The sequence below is a fragment of the Scyliorhinus canicula genome, chromosome 3 (assembly GCF_902713615.1).
Source record: "Scyliorhinus canicula chromosome 3, sScyCan1.1, whole genome shotgun sequence".
NCBI classification, from domain to species: domain Eukaryota; kingdom Metazoa; phylum Chordata; class Chondrichthyes; order Carcharhiniformes; family Scyliorhinidae; genus Scyliorhinus; species Scyliorhinus canicula.
Genome location: NC_052148.1, coordinates 119,977,790 through 119,994,559, shown reverse-complemented (window position 1 = coordinate 119,994,559; position 16,770 = coordinate 119,977,790). Strand labels below are relative to the sequence as shown.

Below are 16,770 nucleotides of genomic sequence, written 5' to 3'. Positions count from 1 at the left end.
CGACTGCCCTTTCCTCGGGCCCACTGACCACATCCAGTGCACGCTACTCTGCTGCAGTGAGGGCTGCAGGTCTGCAGTCCCCCTCCAGTCTTTTCCCACTCCTGGCGATTATGAGTGACCTTCTCTGGGAGGGCGGAAACAGAAAACGCAGAGTGTTAGACAGTCCGACGCATGCAACCTAGTGGGTGGGTAGCTGGTGGCTTCGGTGGCTTGGGCACCCAGCCATGGCAGCCTGTATGGGTGTCGGATTATGATGCAGGGTGGGGGTTCGGACGCCCTCCGCATGGGGGGCTGGGGTAATGCGTGTGTGGGATGGAGGTTGGTGCCAGGGGCACAGTGCTGCCTACTCACCCCTGGCCGCCCTGCGGAGGTCGTGTGGTTTCTTACCGCACTGCTGGCCAGTCCGGATGATGTTGCTGACGGCTCTGACAGCCACTGCCACTTTGTGCCCAGGCGTGGTGAATGGTGGCGGCTGACAGTCCTTTCCCAGCCACCATACATGATTACCCGCCTCTCCTCCATGCCGCACAGCAGGGTCTCAAGCTCGCCGTCCAAAAAACAGGATGCCACTCTCCTCGCTGCCAGCATGTTGGCTGGAATGGTGTGTGTGGGGAGTGCAGTGTGTATATGCGGCTGCAGCTTTTTGGCTTCCTGAGTGTAAATCATGAATCCGGCAAATCCCACACCGTTTCCCATTGGAATCGATTGTGTCCCACGTGGCGCCAATGCTAGCCCCTTAACAGTCACTGAATCGGTCAGTCTTGCTGTCATAGAAGTCCACGAATCCTGCTCCGGCATCAACACTTTGCCTCAGGAACGGAGAATCCAGCCGCATAACTTTCTTCAGGGCAATTTGAAATAAAAATAAAACTACACAGGGGTCAATAAAAAATGTTGTGCTTGCTACTAGTAACAGAATTCATAGCATTAACAATATGTATAATTCAGCTTCAAATGGTGGTCGGTGTCATACTAACTCACTCTCCACTGAATCAGTCGCTCATCAATGCATGTTTGTTGCAAGCAAATTTCAAAATTAGGTGCTGACTCAAGACTCGTTGATATGCCAACAAATTTATTATTCAGAAAAATACGCGGATGAGTTATTTGATGCATAGTGGTAGGGTAGACAAGTGGAACTTTTGTTTCTTTTATTTCTGCTGACTTGAGAACTCAGGATATATGTTGCTTTTAAAGAAGCCATTTGTCAAGATAGGTGAAGAGCAGTGTCACTGTGAATTTGCTCAGTTGCTTATCAAAATTGCATTGGGCCCTGTTGATATCCCATTTAATTTTAATGACATCCTGGGGTCAAACTGTTGCTTTGCAGCAGGATTTCAGCACAGCTCTTGACAACTTGAACAGAGTTGTTTGCATAGGATGCCAAATAAACTTCCAGGAATAGTGACCCCCATTGTACTATAGGATTGCTCCCTAAGGCAGCAGACCTGGAATGGGCCCCTTCATTACTGAAAGTGCCATTAATGGCAAATATAAACAGCAGCTGTCTAGTTAGGTAGGTTTAGTCAGTTATTTTCGAGGTCTGGCTAGGGTGAGCTCTGAGCCTGTTTGCACAAGGCAATGGGATCTTTTTTTTGCACTGTGTGGAACTTCTCCCAATATAGAAGATTGATGACCCAAAGGCAGCTTAGCATGTGCATATTTATCTAATTTCCCTTAAAATTGCACTAGTCCCAATCACTGTATGCGGCAAAGTATTCCAAAGACATTCCTTCTAACTTTCCTATTCTCTTGGTGAAAATTCTAACTGGTGATCCCTGCGATGAATCCCAAACAACAAAACAGACGTTTCCCATTCACTCTGTCAAAACTCCCCAGAATTTTAAAAACCTCAAGTAAATCTTCACTCAACCTTCTCTCTTCCAGTTCAATTATTCCAATATCACAAGGCTTTGCTCAGAGTATTATCTTACAAAATGTATGTTGCGCATATTGGATTTTCATAATGGCTTGTGAAACACTTGACAGAATGTACGCTCCCCGCCCCCACCCCCATCCACCAGCAGGATTTCAGGCAGGGGGATCCATAAAATTCTCCGAATGGCCTTCCCTGACATATGTACAATTTTATGGAGAGGTTAGGTGAGGTCTACAGTGGTCCACTTGTCCTTGCCCCAATGAAGACCAAATCAATCGCCATTTACATGCCGCTTCCTGCCTGGTGCAGTTTTTCGGCTGGCCGGAGAAGTTCAGGTACAGGGGCAATGCCTCATAGACCACCTTGCTTGAGTGTCAATCAGTGGCCCCCTTTCCAGTTTAGGGCATCTTCCCAGGTCTGCTGTGTCCTCCCCTCCTCCCCACTCCTTTCCCCCAACCAAATGCTCTCTCTGTTTGAGTTCTCCCACCTCACCTCCTGGCCTTTTCATCCACACATCCAGCCATGACCTTCCCTTCTGTCCCTATCCCGCACCTACCTGGTCATGTGGGCCCTGGAACTTCAATTGATGGGACTGCTTATAGTCTTGGAAATGGCCATGACCCCTAGCTCCAAATGGTATTTCCAGATATTGAGTGCCCGAACCGATGGGACCTCTGGAAGCTGCTGATGAAAATTCCCAAAACTTGGAAATCTTTTAAGATATTGTGAAGCCAGAAGAAACAATAGTGGGCGTGATCTACCGGCTGCGTTGCGTTGACAAAGTCTCGCAGAAGAGATTAGCATGTAAAGTTAAAGAGCACGGGATTAGGGGTAGTGTATTGAGATGAATAGAAAATGCGTTGGCAGACAGGAAACAAACAGTAGGAATTAACGGGTCTTTTTCAAATTGGCAGGCAGTGATTAGTGGGATACTGCAGGGGACGATACTAGGACCCCACCAGCTATTCACAATATATATTATGATTTAGATAAGGGAACAAAATGTCATTCTCCAAATTTGCTGAGGACACCAAGTTGGATGGGAGGGTGAACTGTGAGGAGGAAGCAGAGATCCTTCAGTGTGATTTGTACAAGTTGAGTGAGTGGGAAAATGAATGGCAGATGCAGTATAATTTGGGAAAATACGAGTTTATCCACTTTGGTAGCAAAAACAAGAAGGCAGACTATTATCTGAATGGCCATAAATTAGGAGATGGGAACGTGCAAAAAGAACTGGATGTCCTCATACAGCAGTCACTGAAGGTAAGCGTGCAGGTATAGCAGGTGGTAAAGAAGGCAAATGATATGCTGGCCTTCATTGCGAGAGGATTCGAATACAGGAGCAGGGATGTCTTGCTGCAATTATTCAGGGCCTTGGTAAGGCCACACCTGGCATAATGTGTGTAGTTTTGTTTTCCTTATCTGAGGAAGGATGTTGTTGCTTTAGAGGGAGTGCAGCAAAGGTTTACCAGACTGATTCCTGAAATGGAGGGACTGACGTATGAGGAGAGTTTGAGTCGGTTAGGATTGTATTTGCTGGAGTTCAGAAGAATGAGGGGGGATATCATGGAAACATATAAAACTCTAAGAGGACTAGGTAGGGTAGATGCAAGAAGAATGTTCACGATGGTGGGGTGTCTATAACCGGGGGTCACAGTCTGAGGATACAGGGGAGGCCATTTAGGACAGAGATGAGGAGATATTTCTTCACCCAGACAGTGGTGAACCTGTGGAATTTTTTACCACAGGAAGTAGTTGAGGCGAAAGCATTTTGTATGTTTCCAAGAAGCAGTCAGATATTGTACTTGGGGGCGAAGGGAATCAAAGGATATGGGGTGAAAGCAAGATTAGGCTATTGAATTGGATGATCAGCCATGATCATAAATAATTTCAGAACAGGTTCAAGGGCTAAATGCCTCCTCCTGCTCCTGTTTTCGATACTTCTAAGAAAGGTGGCGCGGCCGGTAGATGCCGGGAGATCCTTCTTCCGGTATCTACCCGGCTCGCCACACCTCGCGTGATCTAACACGATCTTGCGAGCCGTTGAGATATGAATCCCATGGCAGCGATCGTCCCTGCAAAGGGGTGGGGGGGGGGGGGGTGCTGTGCGCATGTGAGGTGGGGTGTGGGTGGCTCGAGGATCCCCTTATAGGTGAGTTAGGGTTTTGGGGGGGGTTTGGGTGTCAGGTAGGGGGTCGAGAGATTAGGAAGCCATTTAAAAATGGCGTCCCGATCTCTTCCTGAGTTGAAGAGTTCTGGCGAGCCGAGTTCCTCGTAAATAGGACTAAGTGTGGCCTCGGCGGGGAGTTCTCCACTGAGGCTCTGAATTGCAAGCGGCCCAATAGAGAACGTTCTTATTGCACTCCCTTCTAAAACAATTAATTTTTTATTATAAGGAAATCTATTTTATTTATCATTTCACACTTCAATCTCCCTCACCCCTTCTTTCGACTATTTCAGACCACTAGAATTTTTGATTCACTTCATATTCATTGCATCCTGATTTGCAGGTATTGTTCACAGTTTGCGGACTGGTATGTATATACGTTTTCCTGGTTTTATAGACTTTGTTCACAATTTACAAACTGCTTTGTGTACACATTTGAATAGGCAAATGATCGCATAAGGTGCCAAAAGCCAAACAATCCTTCTCAGCACCTGAAAACAAAAATACTATTGGTTTACTTCAGTGTTTGTTGCAAGTTCATAACCCATTGATTTATTTAAATTTATTCTTGGCTTACTATAGCAACAGTTCTGGATCATACATGGAAATGAAACCAAGTAGTGTAACATCTCCACAAAAAAAGGCAGACAAAAGAAAATCCCCGAGCAAGGGTAAGTTATCTGTGGTGTGAGGGCTCCCCATCATTGTAATATTTTTGCAGTGTGATTAAATGAGTTGTGAATGTGCAAAGCAAAACAAGGCATTAATCAGGCATGAAGTTCAATGTTACAGAAAGAAAATGGTTCATGAATGATACAATGTCCCTGAACAGGGGCTGGGATTCTCCTCTACCCGGCGGGCGGGGGGGGTCCCGGCGTGTTGGTGTGGTGTGAACCATTCCGGCATCGGGCTGCCCCAAAGGTGTGGCATTCTCTGCAACTTTAGGGGCCAAGCCCTCACATTGAGGGGCTAGGCCTGCGCCGCAGTGGTTCCCACTCCGCCGGCTGGCGTGAACGACCTTTGGCGCCATGCCAGCCGGGGCCGAAAGCACTTCGCCGGCCGGCGTAAGTCTGCACATGCGCCGGAGCATCTGCGGCTGCTGACGTCATACCGGCGCATGCGCAGGGGAGGGGGTCTCTTCCGCCTCCGCCATGGTGAACACCACGGCGAAGGCGGAAGAAAAAGAGTGCCCCCACGGCACAGGCCCGCCCGCCGATCGGTGGGCCCGAACGCGGGCCAGGCCACCGTGGGGGCACCTCCCGGGGTCAGATCGCCCTGCGCCCCCCCCCCCCCAGACCCCGGCGCCCGCCCGCGCCGCCTGCTCCCACCGGTAAGGTAGGTGGTTTAATCCACGCCGGCGGGAGAGGCTTGTCAGCGACGGGACTTCGGCCCATCGCGGGCCGGAGAAACGCCACGGGGGGCCCGCCGACCGCGAGGCGCGATTCCCGCCTCCGCCGAATCTCGGGGGGGCGGAGAATACGGGACACGGCGGGGGCGGGATTGACGCCGGCCCCGGGCGATTCTCCGACCCGGCGGGGGTTCGGAGAATCCAGCCGAGGAGCTGAGGATGTGGGAATATTTGCTGGTCTTATTTTGTCATTACCCATGATCTAATAAATGGGGACATGAGTCTGATCAGTGGTGCACAGTTCTGTAGAAGGTTCATACAGGCGTTAACTGCATTTCTCTCTCTGCAGATGCTGCAAGACCTGCTGAGTTTATCCAGCCCTTTCTCTTGTTATTTCTGTGGTTCACAGGGGCTGGAACATGGCCCGACCTGCATTTCACCAGTCCACTGCTTGCCTTCACTTTTGGAATTGTCCATATATATGAATGGGTAAATGGGTGGTAATGAAGGAAGGACATCATTCAGTACATTTTCTGTGTTTACTGCCTGAGCCGCGATGAACACAAACATATTTCCGGCATCCGCCATTTTGGAGTTAAGTTAAATGCTGAAAGTTCTCAAAAAGGAATGTGCAATCTCCCACCCCATGAAACTTCTGATTTATTTTTTAAAAAAGCAGCCCCTTTTTTATAACAAATCCACCAACAATTTGCCTTGTTGGACTCAGTGCCAAAGGCCTGCAGCTTCCATTTGTCTGGCTTTCCAGATGGGCAGCTTAAAACAGGCAGGAATCGCATTGGAAAATTGCCAGAGTCATGACCAATTCTCCTGGGTCAGGAGAGGGGAGGATGGATGGATGGATGTCGACTTCATGCTATGTTTTCACCAAAGCAGAAAATCTCATAATCTGACTTAAGCCCTGATTCAAATTTTGAAGGATTTCATTTTAAAAATAAATATTTTCATTTATAGAGCTTTTCATGATCACCAGACATCTCAAAGCACTTGACAATCAATGAAGTACTTTTTTGGATTATTGTTGTACAAAATATGACAGATAACCTGAGCTCAGCAAACTGCCACAAACAGTTGTAATGACCAGATTGTTGTGATGTCGACAGAGGAATAAATATTGGCCAGGACACTGGGGATAATTCCTCTGCCCTTGTTCAAAATAGCCATGATGTGGAGATGCCGGCGTTGGACTGTGATGAAAATGAAAAATCGCTTATTGTCACGAGTAGGCTTCAATGAAGTTACTGTGAAAAGCCCCTAGTCGCCACATTCCGGCGCCTATCCGGGGAGGCTGGTACGGGAATCGAACCGTGCTGCTGGCCTGCTTGGTCTGCTGTAAAAGCCAGCGATTTAGCCTTGTGAGCTAAACCAGCCCCTTGATGATCACAGTAAGAAGTCTTACAACACCAGGTTAAAGTCCAACATGTTTGTTTCAAACACTAGCTTTTGGAGCACTGCTCCTAATTCACCTGAAGAAGGAGCAGTGCTCCGAAAGCTAATGTTTGAAACAAACATGTTGGACTTTAACCTGGTGTTGTAAGACTTGTTCAAAATAGTACCATGGTTTATTTTTACATCCACCCAAACAGGCAGATGTGGCCTTAGTTTAACATCTCATTTGAAATACCCGCCTCTAAAAGTGCAGCGCTCCCTCAGCACTCCCCTGGAGCGGCAACCAAAGTCCTCGGGCGCGATTCTCCGCCCCCCCACGCCGGGTGGGAGAATAGCGGGAGGGCCTCCCGACATTTTTCACGCCCTCCCGCTATTCTCCCCCCCCCCACGCCCGACCCACGCCACGAATCGCCGCTCGCCGTTTTTTACGGCGAGCGGCAATTCTCCGAGGCCGATGGGCCGAGCGGCCGGGCCTTCATGCCCATTTCAACACAGCAGCAAACACACCTGCTCGCTGCCGTCGTGAAACGGGCGCCAGATGCCCGTTTGGGGCATCTGAGGGCCCGATTGGCATGGCAGTACCACGGCCGTGTCAAGGGGGGCATAGGCCCGCGATCGGTGCCCACCGATCGCGGGCCGTGCGTCCGTAACGGACGCACTCTTTTCCCTCCGCTGCCCCGCAAGATAAAGCCGCCACGGCTTGTGGGGCGGCGGAGGGAAAAGACGGCAACTGCGCATGCGCGGCTGACGTCATCGGCCGCGTCAGCCGGCGTGAGGCTTGACGTGCGGCCTTGACGACCGTCATCAAGGCCGTGACGCACGGGACCGCGCCCCTAGCACCGCCCAGGGGGGAGAATCGGCTCCGGAAGTGGGCGTGAATGTTGCCGTGGGTCACGGCCTGTCCCACGGCAGCCTTTACGATTCTCCGTATTTGCGGAGAATCTCGCCATGACGGTGGCAAGTGTGCTAACACCTGGACCACAGCTGACACGTTAACTGGTGCTTTGGGGACATGAGTTCAAATTCCACCATGATAGCGGTTGAAACTTGAATCCAATTAACAAATCTAGAATTGGAAGGTAGTCTCAGTAATGCTGACCATGAAACGACCATTGATTGTCGGGTAAAAACATCTGGTTCAATAAGGCCCTTTAAGGAAGGAGGTCGGCAATCCTTGCCTGATCTGGCCTTCATGTGACTCCAGACCCACAACAACGTGGTTGACTCTAACTGCTCCATGAAATGGTGTGGCAAACCACTCAATTCAAAGTTAATTAGGGATGGACAACAAATGCTGGCCTTCTCAGCTTCACCTACTTTCCAGGAAATAATTTTAAACAACACTGCAGCAGCTGTGTTGCAACAGCAGCATAAGACAGAGCGTGGTTTTGAAAATGTCACCTTAGTTTTTTCTGCTGCACGTGCATTGCTGTTATATTGATCTTCATTTTACATGTAGATCACAGGTCTAGGGAGGCAATGTTTGGTTTGAAAGCAAAGACCATCGTTCCATGCAAGTAACTTATGGCCAGGGTTTTATGGCCCCTCCTGCCTAGCAGGACTGAATGGAAATCGAAATGGCTGGAATCATAGAACCATAGAATTTACAGTGCTGAAGGAAGCCATTCGGCCCTTCAAGTCTGCACCAGCCCTTGGAAAGAGCACCGCACTTCAGCCCAATCCTCAACACTATCCCCGCAACCCCGTAACCCCACCCAACCTTTTTGGACACTAAGGGCAATTTATCATGGACAATCCACCTATCCTGCACATCTTTGGACTGTGGGAGGAAACCGGAGCACATGGAGGAAACTCATGCAGACACGGGGAGAACGTGCGGCCAGTGACGGAAGCCGGGAATCGAACCTGGGACCCTGGAGCTGTGAAACAACTGTGCTAACCACTGGGCTAAAACTCCACTCACTGCAGGGGAAACTAGAGAATCATAGAACATAGAGTGCAGAACGAGTCCATTTGGCCCATCGAGTCTCCACCGACCCATTTAAGACCTCACTTCTACCCTATTCCCATAATCCCGTCGGCATCAACGGGCGGAGAATTACGGCCTGTATCTTTAAATTTAAGAGTTATGTAAAGAAGCTAGGAAATTGGAAAAGTATGCAAAGAACTAATATTTGCATACATCTGATTTGCAAAAGCGTGGGTTTCGCTGTACCTGTATTTTCAGAGGTGGAAAAGTTCACATAAGTTTACAAACTGGCTGCCTTGTTACCTGCTTTACAGCAGCAATTACACTTCTAACTATCCCATTGGCTGTAATTAACTTTGGGATGCCCTGAGGTTGTGAGAAATAGGCCGTTTTCCCAACGTTGCCAAATCCCAAGACCAAATATAAAAATTACCCTGTAAATTAATGCAATATTTATTTTGGATTATGCAGTATATGCATTTTTAATGATTATTTTGAATTAACATCAAATACTTTTTTTACTAGAATCATACAGTGACAAAGAAAACAACAATGAGGTCACTGAAGAGGATAACTTGGCTCTGGAAATTGAAGACCTTCTCATCTTTTCCTATCAGGTTGCAAAGGGAATGAACTTCCTTTCCTCTAAGAATGTAAGCCTACGTTACTCATGAAACTGTTAGTTGAAGATGATTTCAAATTCACCGGGCGGAATTTTATGGTGCCTCCCACCAGTGCGATTTTCCTGTCCGGCTGAAGTCAATGGCCTTTTGAATGGCTCGCCACATTTTCCCGCACCACTCCTGCCACGACAGGATCATAAAATTCCATCCATAATTTTCCTTAAGTTATTATTGTTGATTTTCTTTTTGTTTTACAGTATGTTAAATTATATCTTTCATTAATTACAGTGCATTCACAGAGACCTGGCCGCAAGAAATATTCTTCTAACCAATGGACAGATTGCAAAAATATGCGATTTCGGGCTGGCTAGAGATATCAGGAATGATTCGAATTATGTGGTGAAAGGCAATGTAAGTCACTCTGGAGAGCTGGCCACTGGTTTATGGTACAAACACTGGGAATTCCAGCACATGCAGCACAAAGACCATCAGAACATCTAATACATAACTGTGGGAACTCAATCGCATATCAACTCCCGACCACCAAGAACTCAGAGAGATGTTTACACTGGGCCATCAGGGACTGAGGCATACATCATAACATTTGGTCCTTCTAAGCTTCTACATAGTCATCTCTTGAATTGTTTGCCGGTAGTAGTGATCTTGATTAACTTGCCCGCCTACCCTCTTGTCTGAAAAAGACCTTGCCCTGTCTGAGATACCCTTTAAAACACTCTGGTTGGAATAAGCATCACAACTTGCCCAGAAATCACTGGTAAAAATCTTCTACACTACCGTGCATCAACATATGAACAATTTGACAATTAGGTTTCAATTACATTTTGTGCTGATGATGTTGAAAATATGATGATTGTATCCTCAGATTGGCTTTTAGTTGAATGATCTGTTTTAAATCCAGGCTCGTCTTCCTGTGAAATGGATGGCTCCGGAGAGTATTTTTGACTGTGTGTACACATTTGAGAGTGATGTCTGGTCTTACGGCATTTTATTGTGGGAAATCTTTTCATTAGGTACGTCTGCATCCCTTCCATCTTTTCAATTTAGTCCTAACTGCATTAATTGTATGTGAGTGTACACAAATCTGTGGTAAATTGTTTAACATCCTTTCACTTCAGGGAGCAGCCCTTATCCTGGCATTCCTGTGGACAACAAATTCTACAAAATGATCAAGGAAGGCTACAGGATGCTGAGTCCTGAACTTGCATCTGCTGAGTTGTAAGTAATTGATTTTCTTGAACTGGTTACAACACAAACTGCCCTTTTAGTCGATATCCCTTCTCTTTGTGTGTAAGGGCTTGCTCTGACAACAGCTTGATATGTTGCCAGACTTCAGTAGTAACCATTATGTAGCTTGTCAATGAGCCAAAGTGTGCACGTGCATGATACTTAATGGTTTGGTACTGGAGATCAGAGCTTTTGTTTAGGGGATGGGAAATCATGTTGTTCTACATCGTTTAAGTCAGGTGTTACAGCCTCAACTTCCAGCCAGCTGTCAGATACAAAAACGGTCAAATTTGCTTGCGAGTTGTGCGTGTGATTTTTCTGACCCTGTAAATGAGGTGGCAGTTGACAAATGCTGTACATAATTCTCCTGTTGCTTGTGTTTCCTTGTGATCATGACAAATGGGAGCAAGCTCAAGATAAAATGTACAAAACAATGGCTAGCTTGTTCAACCATCTAAATCAATGTGACATGATAATATTCTTATCACAATGAAGTTACTTAATTAGTGTCACGCTAACAGGAACATTTGAATGTTATTTTGGTTAAGTAGTAGATTCTCTAATTTAAAAGGTTATGGTTCCAACCCTGCTCTGGGACTGAGCACATAATCAGTGTAATACTGAAGACAACTCTGTTATTGGGGTCAGCTATGCTGTTCCAATAAGGGCCTATCTACTTGGGTGTACTCAAAAGACACAGCAGGTGAGATTCACTCATTGCCATCACTTACACTCATCACTAAGGGTTTAATGTAACAAAAAGCAGACTAACTGCCAGAATTTGCTGCCACATTTACCGACATAGCAACAATGTTCTCCCGCCGGAGCTGAATTGCACTAGTTTCAGGATCCCCTTGCGGTCGTAAAGTGAGACGCAATTCAACGTTCCACGCCATGCAAATTTATACATGGTGTGAAACACGAGGAATTCACAGGCATTCCCACTATCGGGCCGCTGTCTTGAGTGCGCGGCACAATAGCGAAGTCCCACAGTCACCCCCCCACACCGGAAATCTGACCCGACCCCCCCATTTTGCCGGATTGCCTGGGTGCCCCTCCCACTGCAACTGCCCTCCAACTGGGGCTGTTTAGCACAGGGCTAAATCGCTGGCTTTGACAGCAGACCAAGCAGGCCAGCAGCACGGTTCGATTCCCGTAACAGCCTCCCCGAACAGGCGCCGGAATGTGGCGACTAGGGGCTTTTCACAGTAACTTCATTTGAAGCCTTCTCGTGACAATAAGCAATTTTCATTTTTTCATTTCACTCCCAAGCAGGAGGTGACCCCGCCATCCCCCCTCGGGACCTCTGAAATAGGGGGCGCATCCAGGGACCCTGTAATAGGCGGACCTCCCCACAGGAACCCCTGTAATAGGAGCCCCCTGCCTAAAGGAATCTCCTCCTCAAACCACGCACAGACCCCCTAATACACAAACCTGCCCTCCAAGGAAAGGGACCCCTGTCTGGAGGATAGAAAGCAGTCTAGACAGGGGCATAGGGAAGCATTATAGCTGTAATACTTACCTTGCAACTCCACGTGTCCATTCCTCGAAACAGAGTAGCTGTGACCTCCATCTTGTTCCCACAGATAATAATAATAATCTTTATTAGTGTTAGCTCAAGCCATTCGTAGCTTTCGAGTAGTGGTCTGTGATTGACAGCTTTGACCCATTCATATCCTTTCTCGCTTCAGTGGCCGAAGTGGTGAAACCCCAATGAGGTTGGCCCTCCTGTGGGCTCGGACGGTCTCTACCAGCTTCGCCCTGGTGTGGTGGACCTCACGTTAAGCCAAGGGGGCAACGATTGTTGAGACCGCAAGTGAGCCACGCCTATGTGATTCCCGATCGCAGGGACAAGACAATCACAGGAGGCCAGCCCGCTAAATAGATGAAAATAGGTCATTAAGACCCATTTGCATTCATTGAGAAACCCCCGCCAGTGCACATTGTGAACCTTGTTCACGCTGCGGTGCCAATCCCGATTTTCCCCCAAAGCCCGATTCTCCGTCCCATCGGGGATCACATTCCAGGCATCCTGGGACAGACAATCCCGTCTTATACTTTGATATAATTAATCATCAATTTAGATTGTCATGTGAATATGAAAGAATAATGTAAATTAAATGCACTTGCAACTGGAACTAAAATTTATCATCACTGAATTGCCATGGCACAAAAGGAAGCCATTTGGTCCATCGTGTCTGCACTGATTCTACGAATGAGCAAATCACCCAGTTCCAGTCCCTGCCTTCTCCTTGTAACCCTGCACATGCTTCCTTTTCAGATAGCAGTCCAATTCCCTTTTGAATGCTCCAGTTGAACCAGCTTCCACCACACCCTCAGTGCATTCCAAACCCGAATCACTCTCTGTGTCCATCCTTCTCATGGTTCACAATTCTTCTAAGTTTTGTATCATCCGCAAAGTTTGAAATTTTGCCCTGTACACCAGGGTCTAGGCCATTAATATGTATAAGGAAAAGCAAGTGTCCCAACACCGACCCCCCGGGGAACTCTACTGCAAACCTGCCCCAGCCCGAAAGTCATCTATTAACCACTGCTCTCTGTTTTCTGTCCTTCAGCCAATGTTATATCCATGTTGCCACTGTCCCTTTTTCCATTAATGAACTCTGCTTGGTTCTCAATATACTTTCTACTTGACAGCTGTCATTACTGCCACAAGCAGATTTTCTCTTTTTATTTTAATTTCAATCATCCTGGAAGCTCTGGATTTCTTTGCCCTATCTATGAGGGAATATAACTTGACTGTGCTTAACTCATTGCTTCTTTGAAGGTAGGCTATTGGTCTGTTATTGTTTTACCTACCAACCTTTGACTCCAATTTCTTTGACCCAGATCTGTTCTTACTCTATTGACTTTCCCCCAATCATTTTTTCTTACTCTGGATTGTTCCTTGATCTTTTCCATCATCAGCCTAAACGTTATGATACAATGATCACTGTCCCCTAAATGTTCTGCTGTTGACATTTGATCCACTTGGCCCCACTCATCCCCTAGAACCAGGTCCAGCAGTGCCTCCTACCTTGTTGGACTGGACACATACTGCTGAAGAAAGTTTCCCTGAACACACTCTATGAACTCTTAGCCCTCTCCATCCATTACACGACTACTATTCCAGTCACCATTTGGATAATCAAAGTCTCTCTTTTTAAATATTCTAGGAATTTTGCAGCTTTCTATAAGTTCTATAATTTCTTTGCAATTATTTTTGCAAAAACTGTCCCTTACACCTGCTGCCTCAGACAGATGTGTAGAAAGAAGCAGCTGTTGCTTCATTGAAAGCCAAAATATATCACAACCCCCTAAGATTGATCTGCAAGGCTTCTATTCAATTTCAAAGATAAATCGCTTTTAGTAGGCAATAATTGACAGAATAATAGCTTCCAAGCAGCCAGGTGCTGGATTGTTTATTTTAATTTCCTTTTACGCTTGAATGTATCCCAAGTATCCAGCTTTGACCCTAACCATAATATTTATAAACATCTAGGAGTGCTTTCAGTACCTCTTTTTTCTCTCAGTAAAAATCTCTTTTAATAATCTTTATCAGTGTCACAAGCAGGCTTACATTAATACTGCAAGGAAGTTACTGTGAAAATCCCCTAGTCGCCACACTACGCCACCTGTCAGAGTACACTGAGGGAGAATTCAGAATGTCCAATTCACCTAACAAGCATGGTTTTCGGGACTTGTGGGAGGAAACCGGAGCACCCGGAGGAAACCCACGCACACATGGGGAGAACGTGCAGATTCCACACAGACAGTGACCCAAGTGGGAATCGAACCTGGGACCCTGGCGCTGTGAAGCAACAGTGCTAACCACTGTGCTACCGTGCCCCCCACTGACTTCTTTTGATGTGGTGAGGGCCTGTCAATCATCGTTATATCAATTAACAGCAATCCAGCGTGAAGTGTCTGCACGTCCTCCCCGTGTGTGCGTGGGTTTCCTCCGGGTGCTTCGGTTTCCTCCCACAGTCCAAAGATGTGCGGGTTAGGTGGATTGGCCATACTAAATTGCCCGTAGTGTCCTAAAAAAAGTAAGGTTAAGGGGTTACGGGTATAGGGTGTATACGTGGGTTTGAGTAGGGTGATCATTGCTCGGCACAACATCGAGGGCCGAAGGGCCTGTTCTGTGCTGTACTGTTCTATGTTCTATGTTCTAAGTGCACACTGTGAAAGTCTGAGCATTGCTGTGGGGGGTGGGAAGAGGGTGGGCGGCGAGAAAAGGGAGGGTGTGGGCTGGTGCTTCCAATGTTCTCCCTTGGGGGACAGCCACTGCTGACCTGTTGCAGTGAGCTTCAGACCTGTGAAAAATAAATATCTGTTACAATTATGCCATGAATGTCTAGACTGCACAATCGTACATAGTCTTCAGTCCCCAGACACATTTATTAATGAGCCTTTACCTTTCACCCCATCTTAGATTGAGGCTGCAGCTTCACAATGTAAATGCTGCCTAGCCAATTGGCTCGCCGACCAATAGCAGATGGGCAATTAGTGTTTAATTCATTTAAATTGCCTTCTTGATTGTCGGTGGATATACTTCCAACTCTCACATGCTCCCACCGACCAAAGTTTTGTGCGAGTGCGTGATGACGTCTGTACATGTGCCCAATGTCTTCTCACACCACTTCACATCCTTCCGGGTCTGCACCTGAACTTTGGATGTAAAATTCTGATGCGATATTCTCCGACCCCCCGCAGCGTCGGGAATCATCCGGGTTCTTCGTAAATCCTGCCCCCGCCGTGCCCGGAATTCTTCACCACCCAGGAATCGGCGGGGGCGGGATTCGCGGCCCGCCGTTCGGTGGGCCCCCCGCAGCGATTCTCAGGCTCGCGATGGACCGAAGTCCCGCCGCTGTCAGGCCTCTCCCGCCAACGTGGTTTAAACCACCTCTGGTGCAGGTGGCGGGAGCGGGCCCCGGGGTCCTGGGGGGGGGGGGGCGATCCGACCCGGGGGTGCCCCCATGGTGGCCTGGCCCGCGATCGGGGCCCACTGATCGGCGGGCTGGCCTGTGCCGTGTGGGCACTCTTTTTCTTCCGCCCCCGCCACGGCCTCCACCATGGCGGAGGCGGAAAAGACCCCCTCCACCGCGCATGCGCCGGTGGTGACGTCAGCAGCCACTGACGCTCCGGCGCATGCGCGGACTCACGCTGACTGGCGAAGGCCTTTCGGCCAGCTCCGACGCCGGTCAGCTGGGCGCCAAAAGCCATTGGCGCCAGTCGGCGGAGCGGGACCCAGTCCGGCACGGGCCTAGCCCCTAAAGGTGCGGAGAATTCCGCACCTTTGGGAGGCCCAATGCCGGAGTGGTTCTCGCCACTCCAGTACGCTGGGACCCCCCCCGCACCGCCGGGTAGGGGAGAATCCCGGCCCTAGTCCTTGTTATTTAATTTTATCTTTATCCAACAGAACTGATTAATTAAACACTGATTGTATTGTATGATAAATAATCAAAATGGCTCTAGTTTTCATGATAATCAATTGATGTAGACTTACTTATAAATTGACTAATTAAAATTAAATTAAAAGTTTACCAGTCTACTGTTTACCACGCTCTGTATGAGTCCTTTCTCTGGAGAAGAGGTGGCTGAGTGGTAACCTGATAGAAATCATTAAGCTAAGAAGTTTATGATAGGGTCAACAGGCTAATTGTGGAGAATGTTGCCACTTTGTAGCAAAACTAGAAGCCATAAATGAAAGATAATCATTAGTCAGTCAAATAGAGAATTATCTATACCAAAGAGTGAGAAGATAGTGAATCACACTACCATAAGTAATAGCTGAGATCAATAATATAGATGCATGATCTTTTAAATTCATTTATGGGATGTCGGCATTGCTGGCTAGGTGAGCATTAATTGCCCATTCCTCATTGCCCTTGAGAAGGTAGCGGTGAGCTGTCTTCTTGAACCACTGTAGTCATGTGGTGTGGTTACACCTATAGTGCTGTTCGGGAGGGATTCCCTTAGGATGCCTGGATTCTGATCCAGGAGAAACCAGCTAAGCATTGTGAGGGAGAAGGGAATAAAAAGGATATGCTGGTGGCGTTAGATGAAGAGGGGTGGGAGAGGTTCATGTGGACATTCCCCTTTAGACCTGTTGTGCCAATGCTGCGGACTTGATGGAATTGATTTGATTCTATGAGCTTCGAAAATGAG

At 47.6% G+C, this 16,770-nt stretch overlaps 1 protein-coding gene across 2 annotated transcripts in view; it reads left to right on the top strand.

Annotated features, from left to right (window-relative positions):
* kita (KIT proto-oncogene, receptor tyrosine kinase a) overlaps positions 1-16,770 on the top strand; it is a 131,435-nt gene that overhangs the window by 101,658 nt on the left and 13,007 nt on the right. For both annotated transcript variants that reach the window (XM_038791166.1, XM_038791168.1), the window contains 5 exons: positions 4,629-4,717; positions 9,257-9,384; positions 9,643-9,765; positions 10,274-10,385; positions 10,491-10,590. In XM_038791166.1, coding sequence (XP_038647094.1) covers positions 4,629-4,717; positions 9,257-9,384; positions 9,643-9,765; positions 10,274-10,385; positions 10,491-10,590 — 552 coding nt within the window. The remainder of the gene's footprint in view (positions 1-4,628; positions 4,718-9,256; positions 9,385-9,642; positions 9,766-10,273; positions 10,386-10,490; positions 10,591-16,770) is intronic.